At 43.0% G+C, this 15,085-nt stretch overlaps 1 protein-coding gene across 1 annotated transcript; it reads left to right on the top strand.

Moving 5' to 3' along the window:
- Positions 1-6,593: 6,593 nt before the first annotated feature.
- LOC131414039 (butyrophilin subfamily 2 member A2-like) lies at positions 6,594-14,736 on the top strand. Its single transcript, XM_058555072.1, has 7 exons — positions 6,594-6,724; positions 7,504-7,851; positions 8,916-9,197; positions 10,893-11,060; positions 11,525-11,545; positions 11,645-11,671; positions 13,156-14,736. Exons 1-7 carry the CDS (start codon positions 6,640-6,642, stop codon positions 13,776-13,778), a joined length of 1,554 nt encoding a protein of 517 aa, XP_058411055.1. The 5' UTR covers positions 6,594-6,639; the 3' UTR covers positions 13,779-14,736.
- The last annotated feature ends 349 nt before the right edge of the window (positions 14,737-15,085 follow it).

The raw sequence follows: 15,085 nt of genomic DNA, 5'->3' as shown, positions 1-15,085 counted from the left end.
GGAATACTTCACCAAAGAGACTCAAACTCTAAAAAAAAAAAAAATCAAACAGAAATTCTGGGTATGAAGAACACAATTAATGAGATAAAAATAATCTAGAATCCATAACTAATAGAGCTGGCATTAGGCAGGAGAATTAGTGATTTAGAGGATAGAAATATAGAAAAGCTTCAGGTGGAGGAGGAGAGAGAAGTAAGATTTTTAAGAAATGAAGAAATTCTTCTGAAATGTTTCACTCAATTAAGAAAAGCAACATAAGGATTATAGATATTCCATTCCAGAGGGAGAAGACGGAGAGAGAGGGGCAGAGAGCTTGTTCAAAGAAATAATAGCTGAGAACTACCTGGGGAAGGAACTGGACTTACAAGTACATGAAGCCAATAGAACTCCTAATTACATCAATACAAAAAGACTTTCTCTGAGGCGTATAATATTAAAACTGGAAAAAGTCAATGAAAAAGAAAAAGTATTAAGAGAAGAAAGCAGAAGAAAATAAACTAAAAAAGGAACCATTATGAGGCTTTCAGCAGATTTCTCAGAGGAAACCTTACAGGCTAGGAGAGAATAGGATAATATATTCAAAATACTGAAAGACAAAAACTTTCAGACAAGAATACTCTATCCAGTGAAACTATCCTTCAGATATGATGGAGAAATAAAAGCTTTCCCAGATAAACAAAAGCTGAGGGAGTTAATCACCACTAGGCCTACCTTACAAGAAATGTTGAAAGGAGCCTTTTCATCTGAAACTAACAAGCAAGAGTTTACAAAACCTTCAGCAAGGAGATAAATAAATAGAATCAGAAAATTGCAGCTCTATATCAGAATAGGTCAGTAAACACTTCATTATAACATAAAAAACAAAGGGAAAGAAAGCATCAAAAATAACTATAAATACTTCAATTTAGTCACAAGTTTACAACACAGAAAAGAACAATTTGTGACATTAATAACTCAGAAGGGGAAGAGGAAGGGGAGGGAGCTTGCTTATGGAGATAAGAGGCAATCAAAAAATGGACTATCTCATCTATGAGATCTTTTATACAAACCTCATGGTAACCACTAAACAAAAAATCAGAGCAGAGCTACAAATCATAAATAATGAGAAAACCATCACAGAAAACGTCCAAACTGAAATGGCAGTCAGAAATACAAGGGAAAAGAAACAACTTGCTGCCTCCAGGAAACACATCTCAGATCTAAAGATAAACATAGGCTTAGAGTGAAGTGATGGAAGATGATACTCCAAGCAAACAGCAAGCAAAAGAAATCAGATGTTGCCCTACTTATATCAGACAAAGCAGACTTCAAGATAAAAAATACAATGAGAAATGAAGAGGGGCAGTATATAATGATAAAAAGGACATTCTGCCAAGAGGAAATAACACTTATGAACATATATACACCTAACACAGGAGCACCAAAGTATATAAACCAACTATTAACAGATCTAAAGGGAGAAATTGACAGCAACACAATAATAGTAGGGGACCACAGCACCACACTTACATCAATGGATAATCCAGACAGAAAGTCAACAAGGAAATAGTGGCCTTAAATGAAACATTAGACCAGGCAGACTTAATAGATATATATAGAACGTTCCAACCAAAACCAGAAGAATACACATTCTTATCAAGTGCACATGGAACATTCTCAAAGATAGACCATATGTTGGGAAACAAGTCAAGCCTCAATAAATTTAGAAAGATTGAAATCACATCAAGCATCTTTTCCAAGCACAATGTTATGAAATTAGAAATCAATGACAAGAAAAAGGCTGAGAAAGTCACAAATATGTGAAGACTAAACAACATGCTACTGAACAGGCATGCTCCTTTGAAGAAATAAAAGGAGAAATCAAAAAATACCTGGAGACAGATCAAAATGAAAACACAACATACCAACTCTCATGGGATGCAGCAAATGCGGAGTTAAGAGAGAAAATTTATAGCAATATAGGCCTACCTCAACAAACAAGAAAAATCTCTAATAAGTAATCTTAAACTACACCTAACAGAACTAGAAAAAGAAGAACAAAGTCCAAAGTCAGTAGAAGGAGAGAAATAATAAAAATTAGAGCAGAAATAGAGACTAAAAAAAACAATATAGAGAATTAATGAAACTAAGTGCTGGTTCTTTGAGAAGATAAACAAAATTGGCAAACCCTTAGCCGGACTTACTAAGAAAAAAAGAGAGAAGGCTCAAATAAATAAAGTTAAAAATGAAAGAGGAGAAATTACAACAGATACCACAGAAATACAAAGGATTATGAGAGAGTACTATGAAAAACTATGTGCCACCAAATTGGACAATCTAGAAGAAATGGATAAACTCTTAGACACATACAACCTCCCAAAACTGAATCAAGAAGAAATAGAGAATCTGAATAGAACAATCACAAGTAAAGAGATTGAAAGAGTAATCAAAAACCTCCCAAAAAACAAAAGTCCAGGACTAGATGGCTTCTCTGGAGAATTCTACCTAACATTCAAAGAAGACTTAATACCTATCCTTCTCAAACTATTCCAAAAAATTGAAGAAGATGGAACGCTTCCTAACTCATTCTATGAGAGTAACATTACCCTGATACCAAAACCAGACAAGGACAACACAAAGAAGGAAAACTACAGGCCAATATCACTGATGAACATAGATGCAAAATGCCTCAACAAAATATTGGCAAATAGAATACAACAAGACATTAAAATGATCATACACCATGATCAAGTGGGATTTATACCAGGGACACAGAGATGGTTCAACATCTGCAAATCAATCAATGTGGTACACCATATTAACAAAATGAGGAACAAAAATCACATGATCATCTCAATAGTGCAGAGAAAGCATTTGAGAAGATCCAACATCCATTTATGAAAATAACTCACAATAAATGGGTATAGAAAGAAAGTACCTCAACATAATAAAAGCCATATATAACAAACCCGCAGCCAACAGCATACTAAATGGTGAAAAACTGAAAGCCATCCCTCTGAGAACAGGAAAAAGACAAGGTTGCCCACTCTCACCACTCCTATTCAACATATTACTGGAGGGTTTTGTCAGAGCAATTGTCCGGAAAAAAAGATATCCAAACTGGAAAGGAAGAAGTGAAACTCTCGCTGTTTGCCGTCAACAAGATTCTACATATAGAAAACCCTAAAGAATCCATCAGAAAAGTATTAGAAATAATCAACAACTACAGCAAAGTTTCAGGGTACAAATTCGACTTGCAAAAATCAGTTGCATTTCTATACACTAATAATGAATTAGTAGAAAGAGAAATCAAGAGTACAACCCCACTTACGACAGCAACAAAAAGAAGAAAATATCTACGAATAAACTTTAACCAAGGAAGTGAAAGACCTATACATGGAAAACTATAAGACATTATTGAAAGAAATTGAAGATGACATAAAGAAATGGAAAGATAGTCCATGCTCGTGTATTGGAAGAATAAATATAGTTAAAACGTCCATATTACCTAAAGTAATGTAAGAGTCAATGTGATCCCAATCAGAATCCCAAAGACATTCTTCATGGAAATAGAACAAACAATCCTAAAAGTTATATGGAACAACAAAAGACCCCAAAGAGCCAAAGCAACCTTGAGAAAAAAGAACAAAGCTGGAGGCATCACTATTCCTGACTTCAAAATATACTACAAAGTTATAGTAATCATAACAACATGGTACTGGCACAGAAACAGACACATAGATCAATGGAACAGAATTGAGAGCCCGGAAATAAAACCACACATCTGTGGGCAGCTAATCTTTGACAAAGCGGCCAAGAACATACAATGGAGAAAGAAAAGTCTCTTCAATAAATGGTATTGGAAAAACTGGACAGCCACATGCAAAAGAATGAAAGTAGACCATTATCTTACACCATACACAAAAATTAACTCAAAATGGATTAAAGACTTGAATGTAAGACCCAAAACCATAAAACTCCTAGAAGAAAATATAGGCAGTATGCTCTTTGACATTGGTGTTAGCAGCATCTTTTCAAATACCATATCTACTCAGGCAAGAGACATAAAAGAAAAAAAAAACAAGTGGGACTACATTAGACTGAAAGTCTTCTACAAGGCAAAGGAAGCCAGGAGCAAAATGAAAAAACCTACCAACTGGGAGAAAACATTTGCAAATCTTATATCCAACAAGAGGTTAATTCCAAAATATATAAAGAATTCATACAACTCAACAGCCAAAAAACAAACAACCAGATCAAAAAATGGGCAGAGAACATGAATAGACATTTCTCCAAAGAAGATATACAGACAGCCAACGGGCACATGAAAAGATGTTCAACACCACTAATTACCGGGGAAATGCAAATCAAAACTACAATGAGATATCACCACACACCCGTCAGAATGGCTGTAATTAACAAGACAAGAAATAAGTTTTAGAGAGGATTTGGAGAAAAGGGAACCCTCATTCACTGCTGGTGGGAATGCAAACTGATGCAGCCACCATGGAAAACATTATGGAGATGTCTCAAAAAATTAAAAATAGAAATACCATACAATCCAGCTATCCCACTACTGGGTATTTATCCAAAGAACTTGAAATCAACAATACAAAGAGATCTATGCACCCCTATGTTCATTGCAGCATTATTCACAATAGCCAAGATGTGGAAGCAACTCAAGTGCCCATCAACCGATGAATGGATGAAGAAGATGTGGTGTATATACACAATGGAATACTACTCAGCCATAAAAAAAGACAAAATTGTCCCACTTGCAATAACATAGACGGACCTCAAGGGTATCATGTTAAGCGAAATAAGCCAGACAGAGAAAGACAAACACCGTATGATTTCACTCATATGTGGAAGATAAACAAACACATGGATAAGGAGAACAGATTAATAGTTACCAGAGAGGAAGAGGGTAGGGAGGGTAGGTGAAAAGGGTAAAAGGGCAAATATGTATGGTGATGGATAAAAACTAAACTATTGGTGGTGAGCATGATGCAGTCTCTACAGAAACAGATATATAATCATGTACACCTGAAATCACACAACGATGTAAACCAATATGACCTCAATAAAATAATTTTTAAAAATTCAAACATTTAAAAACAGAGAAAGGAATTGAGGGCCTCCAGGGGAAACATTTAGGCTCTTGAGGGAAATGTGAAGAAATGTGTCTCAGGAAGATTATTCTAGAAGAAATCTTTACAATGGTCTGATTGGGGTCTGTGGGGCATGGGAGGGGAGCATTGTGTGGGTGTGGGGGGGTGTTGGATTCAACCAGTCCATCTACTGGCAGAGGATGAAGCCCAACTAGAAAGTCTTTGTTTGCTGCCGTCTTCCTGTCCCCACCAGAATGCCACCTCCCTGAGAGAGAAAGGGGTTTTTCCTCTCAGTATCCTCAGCATCTCGCCCTCAATGGCTTTTGAATGAATGACACGGTCTACAGTCTACCACTGCGGCTGCTGTCTTGCTTCGTTCTCTACCCCTCCAACCCCTCCCTGTGTCCCCCCTTATCTTTCCACTGCCCCCACAATCAGAAAAACTTGAACAAGATCTCTCAGGCTTTGGAAAGCAGGTTGTTTATGTTTACCTAATCCCCACCCCCACCCCCAACCCCATCCTCTATTACATACACACTTCTACACTCAGAGGCCTCTGCTGGTTAGCCGCAACGGCCAAAACGCGCGGGGAATCTCAAGGTTTTGCAAAAATAAAGAAAAATATCTTGCTTCTGAAGACAGAAAAAGTAAATAAAAAGGCTAAATCATCTCAAAAGCCTATTCGCAGCTGTGGGATTTTAATTCTCAAACTTTCTGTGTATTTTGCTTGGTAACTGATGAGACAGCAGTCTCAGGGATACTATTGGCTGGCTGACCCACAGCCGACCAATCCTGAGCTCTAAACCACTCTGGAAATATTCGGACTTAGCGGTCACAGAGTGGACCGGGTCTCAGGTCCCACAGCCCCTCGCACTGCAACTAATGGGAAAGTAAGAAAATTTTCTTCTCTGCTTTCCAGATAGTGTATTCTCCAGTTGTGACTGTGCCCAGGAGCGGGTTAAAGAGAAGAGGGATAGTGGAAAAGCATCATTTGAGCGTCAGAGGAGAAAAGAAACCCAAGAAGTTAATTCTAGACGGTAGGAAAGGGAGGGGAAGAGCCACAGCTCTGCGGTGCAGGTGGGGCGGTAAGTGGAGGAAGGGAACCTGATGGGAGAAAGGCGGGAGAGGGGAAGCTTCCTCGTGGGGAGGCTCTCCATGACTGGGTTTACCTCAGGTCGCAAAGCCTGATTTGCGGGGAGGAGGAAGGGAAGGGAGGGAGGGTATGGAAGAGTATGAAGTGACAACTGAAGAAACTCAACTCTGGCCAGAGAAGTGAGCTGAGGAGGGCGGAAAACTGCCTTCCTGATCCCTGTGTTGTTGGCTTATTCCATGGAATGTTCACTGAATCAATCTATCGAGAGATACCTGAACCGGGAGAGGAAGGGGGCTGCCTAAGACCGAAGTGGGGCGCTGATGATACCAACACAGATTACAGGAAAGTTTGACCTCGATCGGAACTGTGGTACCAAGTCTCCTTGGCTGATTGCTCCATTCTGTGCCCCTAGGTCTCTGGTCCCTGCCCATCCTGAGTGACTCATCTCTGGTGCTTATGGAGCCAGCTGCTTCCCTGCCTTTCTCTCTGCCAGGCTCCCTTCTCATCTTCCACCTCCTCAGCTTGTTTGCACTGGTCTCAGGTAGGGTCCATGCCACTAGCTACTGTCAGCTTCTCAGAAAGTATATCAACACTTCAGTCTGCAAAACACTGCAATCTGAAGAAGTACTGCAGTTGTGTTTACTCATCCTTTCCTTCTGCACATGCTCGTTGAATTTATACCAGCGTGTCCCATGGAAATGCAATGAGAGCCATAAAGCCCAGCTGCGTACACAATTTTAAAATTTTTAGTTATATTTAAAAAGGTAAAAAAGAAACTGATGAAACAAATTTTAATATATTTTGTTTAACTCCCAAAACCAAAAATTATTATTTAAATTTTAATTATTGTAAAATGTTAACAGTAAGATATTTAATATTTTTATTATAAATTTTCAAAATTGTGTGTATTTTCCATTTACAGCACATTGCCATTGGGACTAGCTAGTTGCCACCATATGGGACAGCTCAAGTTTATCCTCCACTCCAAGCACTGTGCTAGATTGGGGAATGGAAGGACACCTCTCTGAGCACAGGGTCAGTAGGGGGTGCTCAGTGTATGCTTCTCAGTGTTTTGTTCAGGAAGCATCAGCAGCCTCGGTAGATACTCCTACTAGGTACCTATTGCTGCTGACCAGCCACAGCTACTGGCCCCCAGAATCTTCAGTCCAGGGAGTCTCTGTGGCCTTAGAAAGAATATGTTTGAGAGAATAATTATAAATAGAGAAGGAATTTGTCTGTGCCCTGGAATGTGCACTTCCTTTCCTGTCTTAGATATGTGATGCTGGTGCCCCTGTCTGATTCTACCCCTTTGTGGAACAGACCAATTTACTGTCGTGGGGCCAGCTGATCCAATCCTGGCCATGGTGGGAGGAAACAGCACATTACGCTGCCACCTGTCACCTGAGAAAAGTGCTGAGGACATGGAAGTGCGGTGGTTCAGGTCTCAGTTCTCCCCCGCGGTGCTTGTGTATAAAGGCGGGCGAGAGAGGACAGAGGAGCAGATGGAGGAGTACCGAGGAAGAACAACCTTTATGAAGGAAGAGATCAGCAAGGGGAGCATGGGGCTGATCATCCACAACATCACAGCCCATGAAAATGGCATCTACCACTGCTATTTCCAAGAAGGCAAATCCTACGATGAGGCCATCATGCGCCTGATGGTGGCAGGTGTGTCGTTTCATTTTGTTCCATTGCTTTTTCACGGTGTGACTCTTGGGAAAGATTCTCTCCTAACCTCGGGCCCATGGCAGACCAGCAGATATTTGCTTAACGTCCCCTTCACACAGGGAGAGTGGCTTCCTCCTGCCCAAGGGCCAAATGAGTGGATTTGCCCTGCTTAGCTGTGGGCATCACCTCTTGAGAAGCACACACAGAACTCAGTTGTAGCCTTGAACAGGGGAGAATGTTGAATCCCTAAAGATTATTCTTATGTTTACTTCCTGGAGATCTCTGAGGGTCTTCCTCAGTAACATGTTTTAGAATTAAACATTTTATTGTGAACTACAATACACATACAGAAAAATTCATAAAACATTGATGTACAGGTTACTAACTTATTACGAATTATAGTCCATATAACCACTACTCATATCAACAAATAAGACACTGCCTATTCGTCACTCATGTTAGTTTCCTAAGGTGATGGTCTTGAGGTGAAAAAGTTTCTTAAGATTCTGTGAGCCTGGCAGATTCTGTCCTTACCATATTAACCTAGAGCTTCAGGAAGCCAAGGCTTCTGAAAAGTCCTCCCAGGGCCAAAAGTGATCCTGAACCTGCTTCTTTCAGGTCAGAGTGGACACACCCTCACAGAAGTGAGAACATTAAAACCTCTAGCTGACTGAATCAACAAACATTTATTGGGAGGCAGGTGCTTGGTACTGTGATGTGGTCTGTAGGAAAAGCACAAAGAAAAGTGCAATGTAATCCTTTCTCCTTAGAGATCTCATAATTTATTTGGCACATTGGTCTCCTGGTGTTCTCCAACATCAAGGTTTTCTTCTTTCCCTTCTTCCTTCCTTCCTCTGTCCCTCCCTCCTTTCTTTCCTTCCTTCCTCCCTTCACAGAAGAGGTACTGCAGGAATGCATGGAATATGGATAATAAATTTCTCTGGGTGCTGGACCCTTGCTCTCTCCCCCCTTCCCTTGGCTCTCACCATTAAGAGCTGTTCTTCTAAGACACTTTGGCTAAGACACCATTGCATTGTTATCTGAGCCCTGGTCTCTCTCCTCAGGCCTGGGCTCTAAGCCCCTCATTGAAATGAAAGGCCATGAGAACGGGGGCATCCGGCTGGAGTGCACATCTGTAGGGTGGTACCCAGAGCCCCAAGCGGTTTGGAGGGACCCTTATGGTGAGATCTTGCCTGCCCTGGAGGAGGCTTACACTGTAGACGCAGACAGCCTCTTCATGGTCACCGTGGCTGTGATTATCAGGGACATCTCTGTGAGGAACGTGTCCTGCTCCATTAACAACACCCTGCTTGGCCAGGAGAAGGAAACTGTGATTTTAATTCCAGGTGAGTTCCCTGCCCTCTGGAGCCCATTGTGTGGAGGCAGGATCCTCAGCAGACAGATTGGAGCCTAGAGTGGGGTTGGGGAGGGAAGGGCATAGGGTGGAAGTGTCCTAGGCTCTGAAGGGCTGGAGGCTGCAGCTGAGTTGAGGCCTCTTCCCTTGTCACAAGAGGAAAATCAAATAGTCTCAAAACACATGGGTAAGAGCCTTTCTTCTGAGGGTAAATCTGATCATTATTTCTGTGTTATGGTCCTTATCCTGCAGCAATTTTTAAACATTTAGAAGAATCATAAACCACAGAGAGTGGTGTGGGTGGGTGTCTATCTACACCCAGAGGTGCTGCCTGCTGAATCCCTCCCTTCCTACCCATGGGATTTCCCAGGTGACAGAGCAGGGAAGTTCTCTATCTATAGACATTCATCAATTCGTTCAACAAATACTTAACAAAGCATTATATATGTTCAAGGCTCTGTTCTGGAAATGGAAGATAAATCATAGGACAAAATACTAGATAATCCCTGCCCTCATGGGGCTCACATTATAGAGTGGCAGAAAGCAATAAATGAAGTAATTAAACAAGAAGTGAAATCATTAATTAAACTGTGGATTATATCAGATGGTGATAAGTACTGTAGAAAAAATTAATCAGGGAGAGGATAGAGAGTGCTATGGGGGAGTTGTAATTATAAACAGGATGGTCAGGTAAGGCTTCATGTAAAACATGGCAATTGGGCAAGTGAGGAATGAACCATGCAGATATTTGAGGACCGAGGAAGCCAGGTAGCAGGAACAGCATACGCCAAGGGCCTGAGGCAGGAGTATGTCTGGCAGTTTCAAGGAACCCCAAGAGGCAGGTGTGGCTTGAATGGATCGAGTGCAGGGAGTGTTGAAGGAGATGAATTCAGAGAAGCAATACGTCCAGATCATATGGGTCAATATAGGCCACAAATGGACTTTGGCTTTTAGTTTGAATGGGATAGGAAACATTGCCGGGTTTTTAGCAAAGAAATAACACCACAGGGCCGGCCCCGTGGCTTAGAGGGTAAGTGTGCGCGCTCTGCTGCTGGCGGCCCGGGTTCGGATCCCGGGCGCGCACTGACGCACCGCTTCTCCGGCCATGCTGAGGCCGCGTCCCACATACAGCAACTAGAAGGATTTGCAACTATGACATACAACTATCTACTGGGGCTTTGGGGAAAAAAAGGAGGAGGATTGGCGATAGATGTTAGCTCAGAGCGGGTCTTCCTCAGCAAAAAGAGGAGGATTAGCACGGATGTTAGCTCAAGGCTGATCTTCCTCACAAAAAAAAAAAGAAATAACACGATCTCACTTAGGCTGCTGTGCTGAGGATAGACTGCAGAGAGTGTGGGCGGAAGCAGGAGGAGGGCATTGCAATATTCCAGGCAAGAAGGGATGGTGGCTTGTCCCAGGGTGGCGGCTGTGGTGACCCAGCACGGCTGGTTAGCTTTTATTCACCCTGATCCTTCTCATGGTGACTCCAGGTGTTTCTGCTTTTTTGTCTCCTGGGCCCCCAGCCCTGGCAATCACTGTGGGTGACTCTTTCTCTATCTGGGTTTCTGAGAGAGAAGCCAACAGAGCAGGGACCTAAGGGAGCTCTTTAGATATGAGTCCTGAGGGGTGATCTCATTTTGGGTCTCCTTTTTCTTACTAAATGGGACTTTTCTGGCTCCCTTTTCAGAATCCTTTACTCCCAGCACATCTCCCTGGATGGTGGTCCTGGCTGTCATCATGCCTACTCTGCTCCTCCTCATCGCTGGGATCATCTGTCTTTCTAAGAAACTCCACAGGGAAAAAGAGATTCTCTCAGGGGAAAAAGAGGTTGAAAATGAAGAGAAAGAAATTGCACGTAAGGAACTGGGGAAAGAACACGTGAAAAAGAGAAAGAACATCACATAAAAGGTAAAAGAGTAGGAGGAGAGTTCACTGTCACACAAAGGACACAGCTCTGACAGCTAGAGGCCTTGGAAACAGAGAGAGGACATGAATAGAGGCAGAGGAAGGGCTTGGAACTCTCAGATCCTAGGAATGAATCCTCAGAGCTTGCTTGCTTCCACTCTGCAAATGTTGCATCCATTCACCTGGCTATGTGGAGCACTATATTGTTGGACAAAAGCAAACCGAAGTCAGTACTGATAATCTCCATCCACCTGATCATATATCATTTCTGGTAACTTGACAATTCCCTGGGCAGGGGGGAGAGGGGATGGTGGTGTTCATAGAAAGGGCCAGTCCTTCATCATTTAATACAAACTAAGATTCTCTTACTTCCTCAATTGTGGACATTCATTTGTTTCTGTTTATTTTTTTCAGAGCAACTTCAAGAGGAATTGCGTAAGTTTAGCATTTCCTGAACTACTCCAGGCACAATTTGTCTTCTGCTTGGTTAGCCATTATCTCGTGAAGCTCACCTCTCTCTCTGTCCCTTTGTAGGATGGAGAAGAACCCTCTTACATGCTGGTGAGCACCTCTGACATTTCCCCAGATCCTGAGGTTTCTCCGCACTTCTAGCCAACAAGACACATTAGAGGATATGAACAAGGGAGCCCAAAACTTGTTGGGCATAGGAGGGGGCTGGGCTTGTTCAGTAGTGGTATCCCACCCAATGCGGGATCCCAGCTCTTCTATCAGGGAATCCCCACAGCTCTCAATCAATTCTATGGCTTAGTTCCCACCAAACTTTGTTTTTCAGAATAATTTAATCCATAATTATAGAGGTCTCGCATTCATAGTGGACCTCCCCAAAGGATACATTGTAGTAGCTATTGTTCTGTGGATCCTGGATTAATTTGAAAGAAGACAGTACTGGCTTAGCTATTTATAACCTGGGAGATGGTGTAGACTGCACAGTTGAAGAGCTATGTGTGGGAAAGTCAATAAGCTTCTCCCAGCCTGTCTCAGAGGTGCACAGACTGGTGCCAGAAATTCCTTCCTGCTCCAAGAGAACACTGATATTCTGTGTGTAGCCTTTGAGGGGAGGGGAGATGGGCAAGTGGGAGAGCAGGGAATCCACTTGCCTGGTCCTAATGAGCACTTTGCATCTTATGATTTGTCACCTTCTGCCTAAAAGCACCGAAGAATCCAGGCTTTACTAGTTATTATGGCATTCGGACCTTTCCTCCTTCCTCTTTTGAATTTCAAAATTGTCACAGTCAGATATATCAACTTGGGGAAAGGAGAAAGTCATTATTACACAATAGCAATGTAGATTGACTAAGTAACAATAACTGTAGATGGGAGAGTCTGCAGAATGTCAGGGTCTGAAGCATTTCCTACATCCAGAGAGGTCAGAGCTGCAGACTTCAGACCCATGCTGTTAAAGCAAAACTGGATGGAAATAGTTCCCCCTACCCTTTGCCATACACACCTCTCAGGCAGCAGGTTGGGGGACATTGTCCTCCTTTTTCACCCTGTGAAGGGAGCCCTTGTTAGTCATTTAAATCAGTTGTCATCTGGTTAAACTGGTGGAACACAGAGGACCAATGAAGGGACCCTTTACTGCCCAGCAACCTGTTTAGGGAGAAATTAGACTTAATTGCTTCCTTGGGAGACGGCTAGGACCTCTTTGCTCATTTAAGACTAATAGGAAAGTTTCTAACTACAGAGAATCTCAGAGATCATATGTCTTGAATAGAAAAGGGGGCAGATCTGAGAATGTTGAGGGAAAGTGGGAACCATTAATTTCACCTCATTTGCTAAACTTTCTGCATTTCTTAGAGCCCCAATTATCCTCTACCTGAGGCAAAGTGCCTGTCACTTAAGAGATACAAGATCAGACTCAGTAATTCTCAGTCTCTGAGCTGCCTGGGATCTGGGATCAAGGGGCCTTCATGGAAAAGGCTGCCACGTGGGGGATCTCCCATCAGCTTTCTGGGACCTCTCTGGGGAGCAGGAATTGCACAATCTCCTGAGACCCCAGGCCTAACCTGAGACTTCCTCTGCAGCTGACGTGGTCCTGGACCCGGACACTGCTCATCCTGAGCTCTTCCTGTCAGAGGACCAGAGAAGCGTGAGACGGGGCCCCTACAGGCAGAGTGTGCCTGACAACCCAGAGAGATTTGACTGTCGGCCTTGTGTCCTGGGCTTGGAGAGCTTCCTCTCAGGGAGACATTACTGGGAGGTGGAGGTCAAAAACGTGATGGTGTGGGCTGTGGGGGTTTGTAGAGACAGCGTTGAGAGGAAAGGGGAGGCCCTACTGATCCCTCAGAATGGCTTCTGGACCTTGGAGATGTTTGGAAACCAGTACCGGGCCCTGTCCTCTCCCGATAAGATTCTCCCCCTGACAGAGCACCTTTACCGGGTGGGCATCTTCCTGGACTGTGAAGCTGGAGATGTCTCCTTCTATAACATGAGGGACAGATCGCACATCTACACATGTCCCCGTTCGCCCTTCTCTGGGCCCCTGAGACCCTTCTTCAGGCTGGGGTCTGATGACAGCCCCCTCTTCCTTTGCCCAGCATTCACAGGGGCTCAGGGGGTCACAGTGCCTGAGGGTGGCCTGATCCTTCACAGGACAGCGACCCAGCACACCTACCAGGACCAATTCCCTGGTCTCAGAGCCGAGTAGAGAAGCCGTGGCCATCTCAACTACCACAGCACAGCACCCCGTGGAAAGAAATGGGCCCTCCTTCCCTCTGGTCACATAAGAAAAACTCCTCCAGAGCCCCCTTGACACCCTCTTCAGGCCCCAGTACCATCTCTCCCTCATTAGGCTGTTGCTTTAGTAACTCATTTGCTTGTAACCATTGGGGCATGGTCAAGTCTCAGGGAAACTATTGCTACCACATGGCTCCCAACCAAGAAGAAAATGTGAGAAAGTAACAGGCAGAAAACCTGCCTCTTTAACATCAGAGAGACACCTTCAGCCTGATACTAGAGTTGACATCAGATGCTGTGGACTCAGGGTGAGGACAACAGGATACACTAGGATGTGAGAGAGGAGGGGGAAACCACAAATGGAGGTCAGAAACAGAAGAAGCAGGACCAGAGAGGTGGGAGGGGGACCAGGCTGTGGCAGGGTTAAGCCCCACGGTTACAGCTGAGGGACCCCAGGAGCTGATGGTCCATTTCCAACCAACCCCCAAGATTTCCAGACCATGCAGAAAGCTCCCCAGGCCTAGAACTGAGATGAAGAAGGATGAAAGATGAAGACACATCTGGATCTGGCCTGGCTCAGGTGTCCCTGCAATAAACGAGGAGTCAGTACTCAGTTATTGAGTGTGGACTAAGGTTTCAGGTCCCTGCTGAGCAGGTGGATACTGGACCAAATGGACCACAAGTTTCGGGTTCAGTGGGGAGAGAAACGGTTTCCAGCTTTTTGGCCTCAGGCTGCCTTTAGATGCTGAAAATTATTGAGGACCTCAAAGAGCTTTTGTTTGTTCGGGTTATATCTCTCAATGCTTATGGCATTGGAGATTGAAACTGAGAAATCAAAAAATATATTTATTAATTTACATTATAATAGCAATAATAAACCAATTATAGGTTGATATAAAAATATTTTATGAAAAATAAGTATTGTTTACAAAGCCAAGTAAGCTTTATTGAGAAGTATGATATTCTTTAATGCAAAAATCTAATGTCTGGCTTAGTAGAAGATGTCTAGATCCTCATATCTCCTTCTGTATTTAGTGTTGGGATATCACAGGTCATGCAGGCTCTAGAAAACTTCACTGGGCACTAGTGGGATAATGAGAGCAAACACCAGAAATCATGTTTTATGATGATGAGGAGGATGAGGATGACAATGGAAATAGTATTAACATGTGGACTCCTTGAAAGTGTAATACAGCCCCCCAGAAATCTGCAAAACATATTCTGAGAGCCAAGATGGAGGATTCTGGAACTGGGTCAGGCATCTAAAGTGATGCCTTA

Source organism: Diceros bicornis, chromosome 14 (assembly GCF_020826845.1).
Source record: "Diceros bicornis minor isolate mBicDic1 chromosome 14, mDicBic1.mat.cur, whole genome shotgun sequence".
Taxonomy (NCBI): Eukaryota; Metazoa; Chordata; class Mammalia; order Perissodactyla; family Rhinocerotidae; genus Diceros; species Diceros bicornis.
This window is presented reverse-complemented; position numbering and strand designations above follow the sequence as displayed.

Excerpts from the sequence above, each read along its gene's own strand:
- LOC131414039 (XM_058555072.1), top strand. The coding sequence starts at position 6,640 with ATGGAGCCAGCTGCTTCCCTGCCTTTCTCTCTGCCAGGCTCCCTTCTC. Across the intron at positions 9,198-10,892 it reads AACTGTGATTTTAATTCCAG|AATCCTTTACTCCCAGCACA; the intron begins GTGAGTTCCCTG and ends CTCCCTTTTCAG. Across the intron at positions 11,546-11,644 it reads GCAACTTCAAGAGGAATTGC|GATGGAGAAGAACCCTCTTA; the intron begins GTAAGTTTAGCA and ends GTCCCTTTGTAG.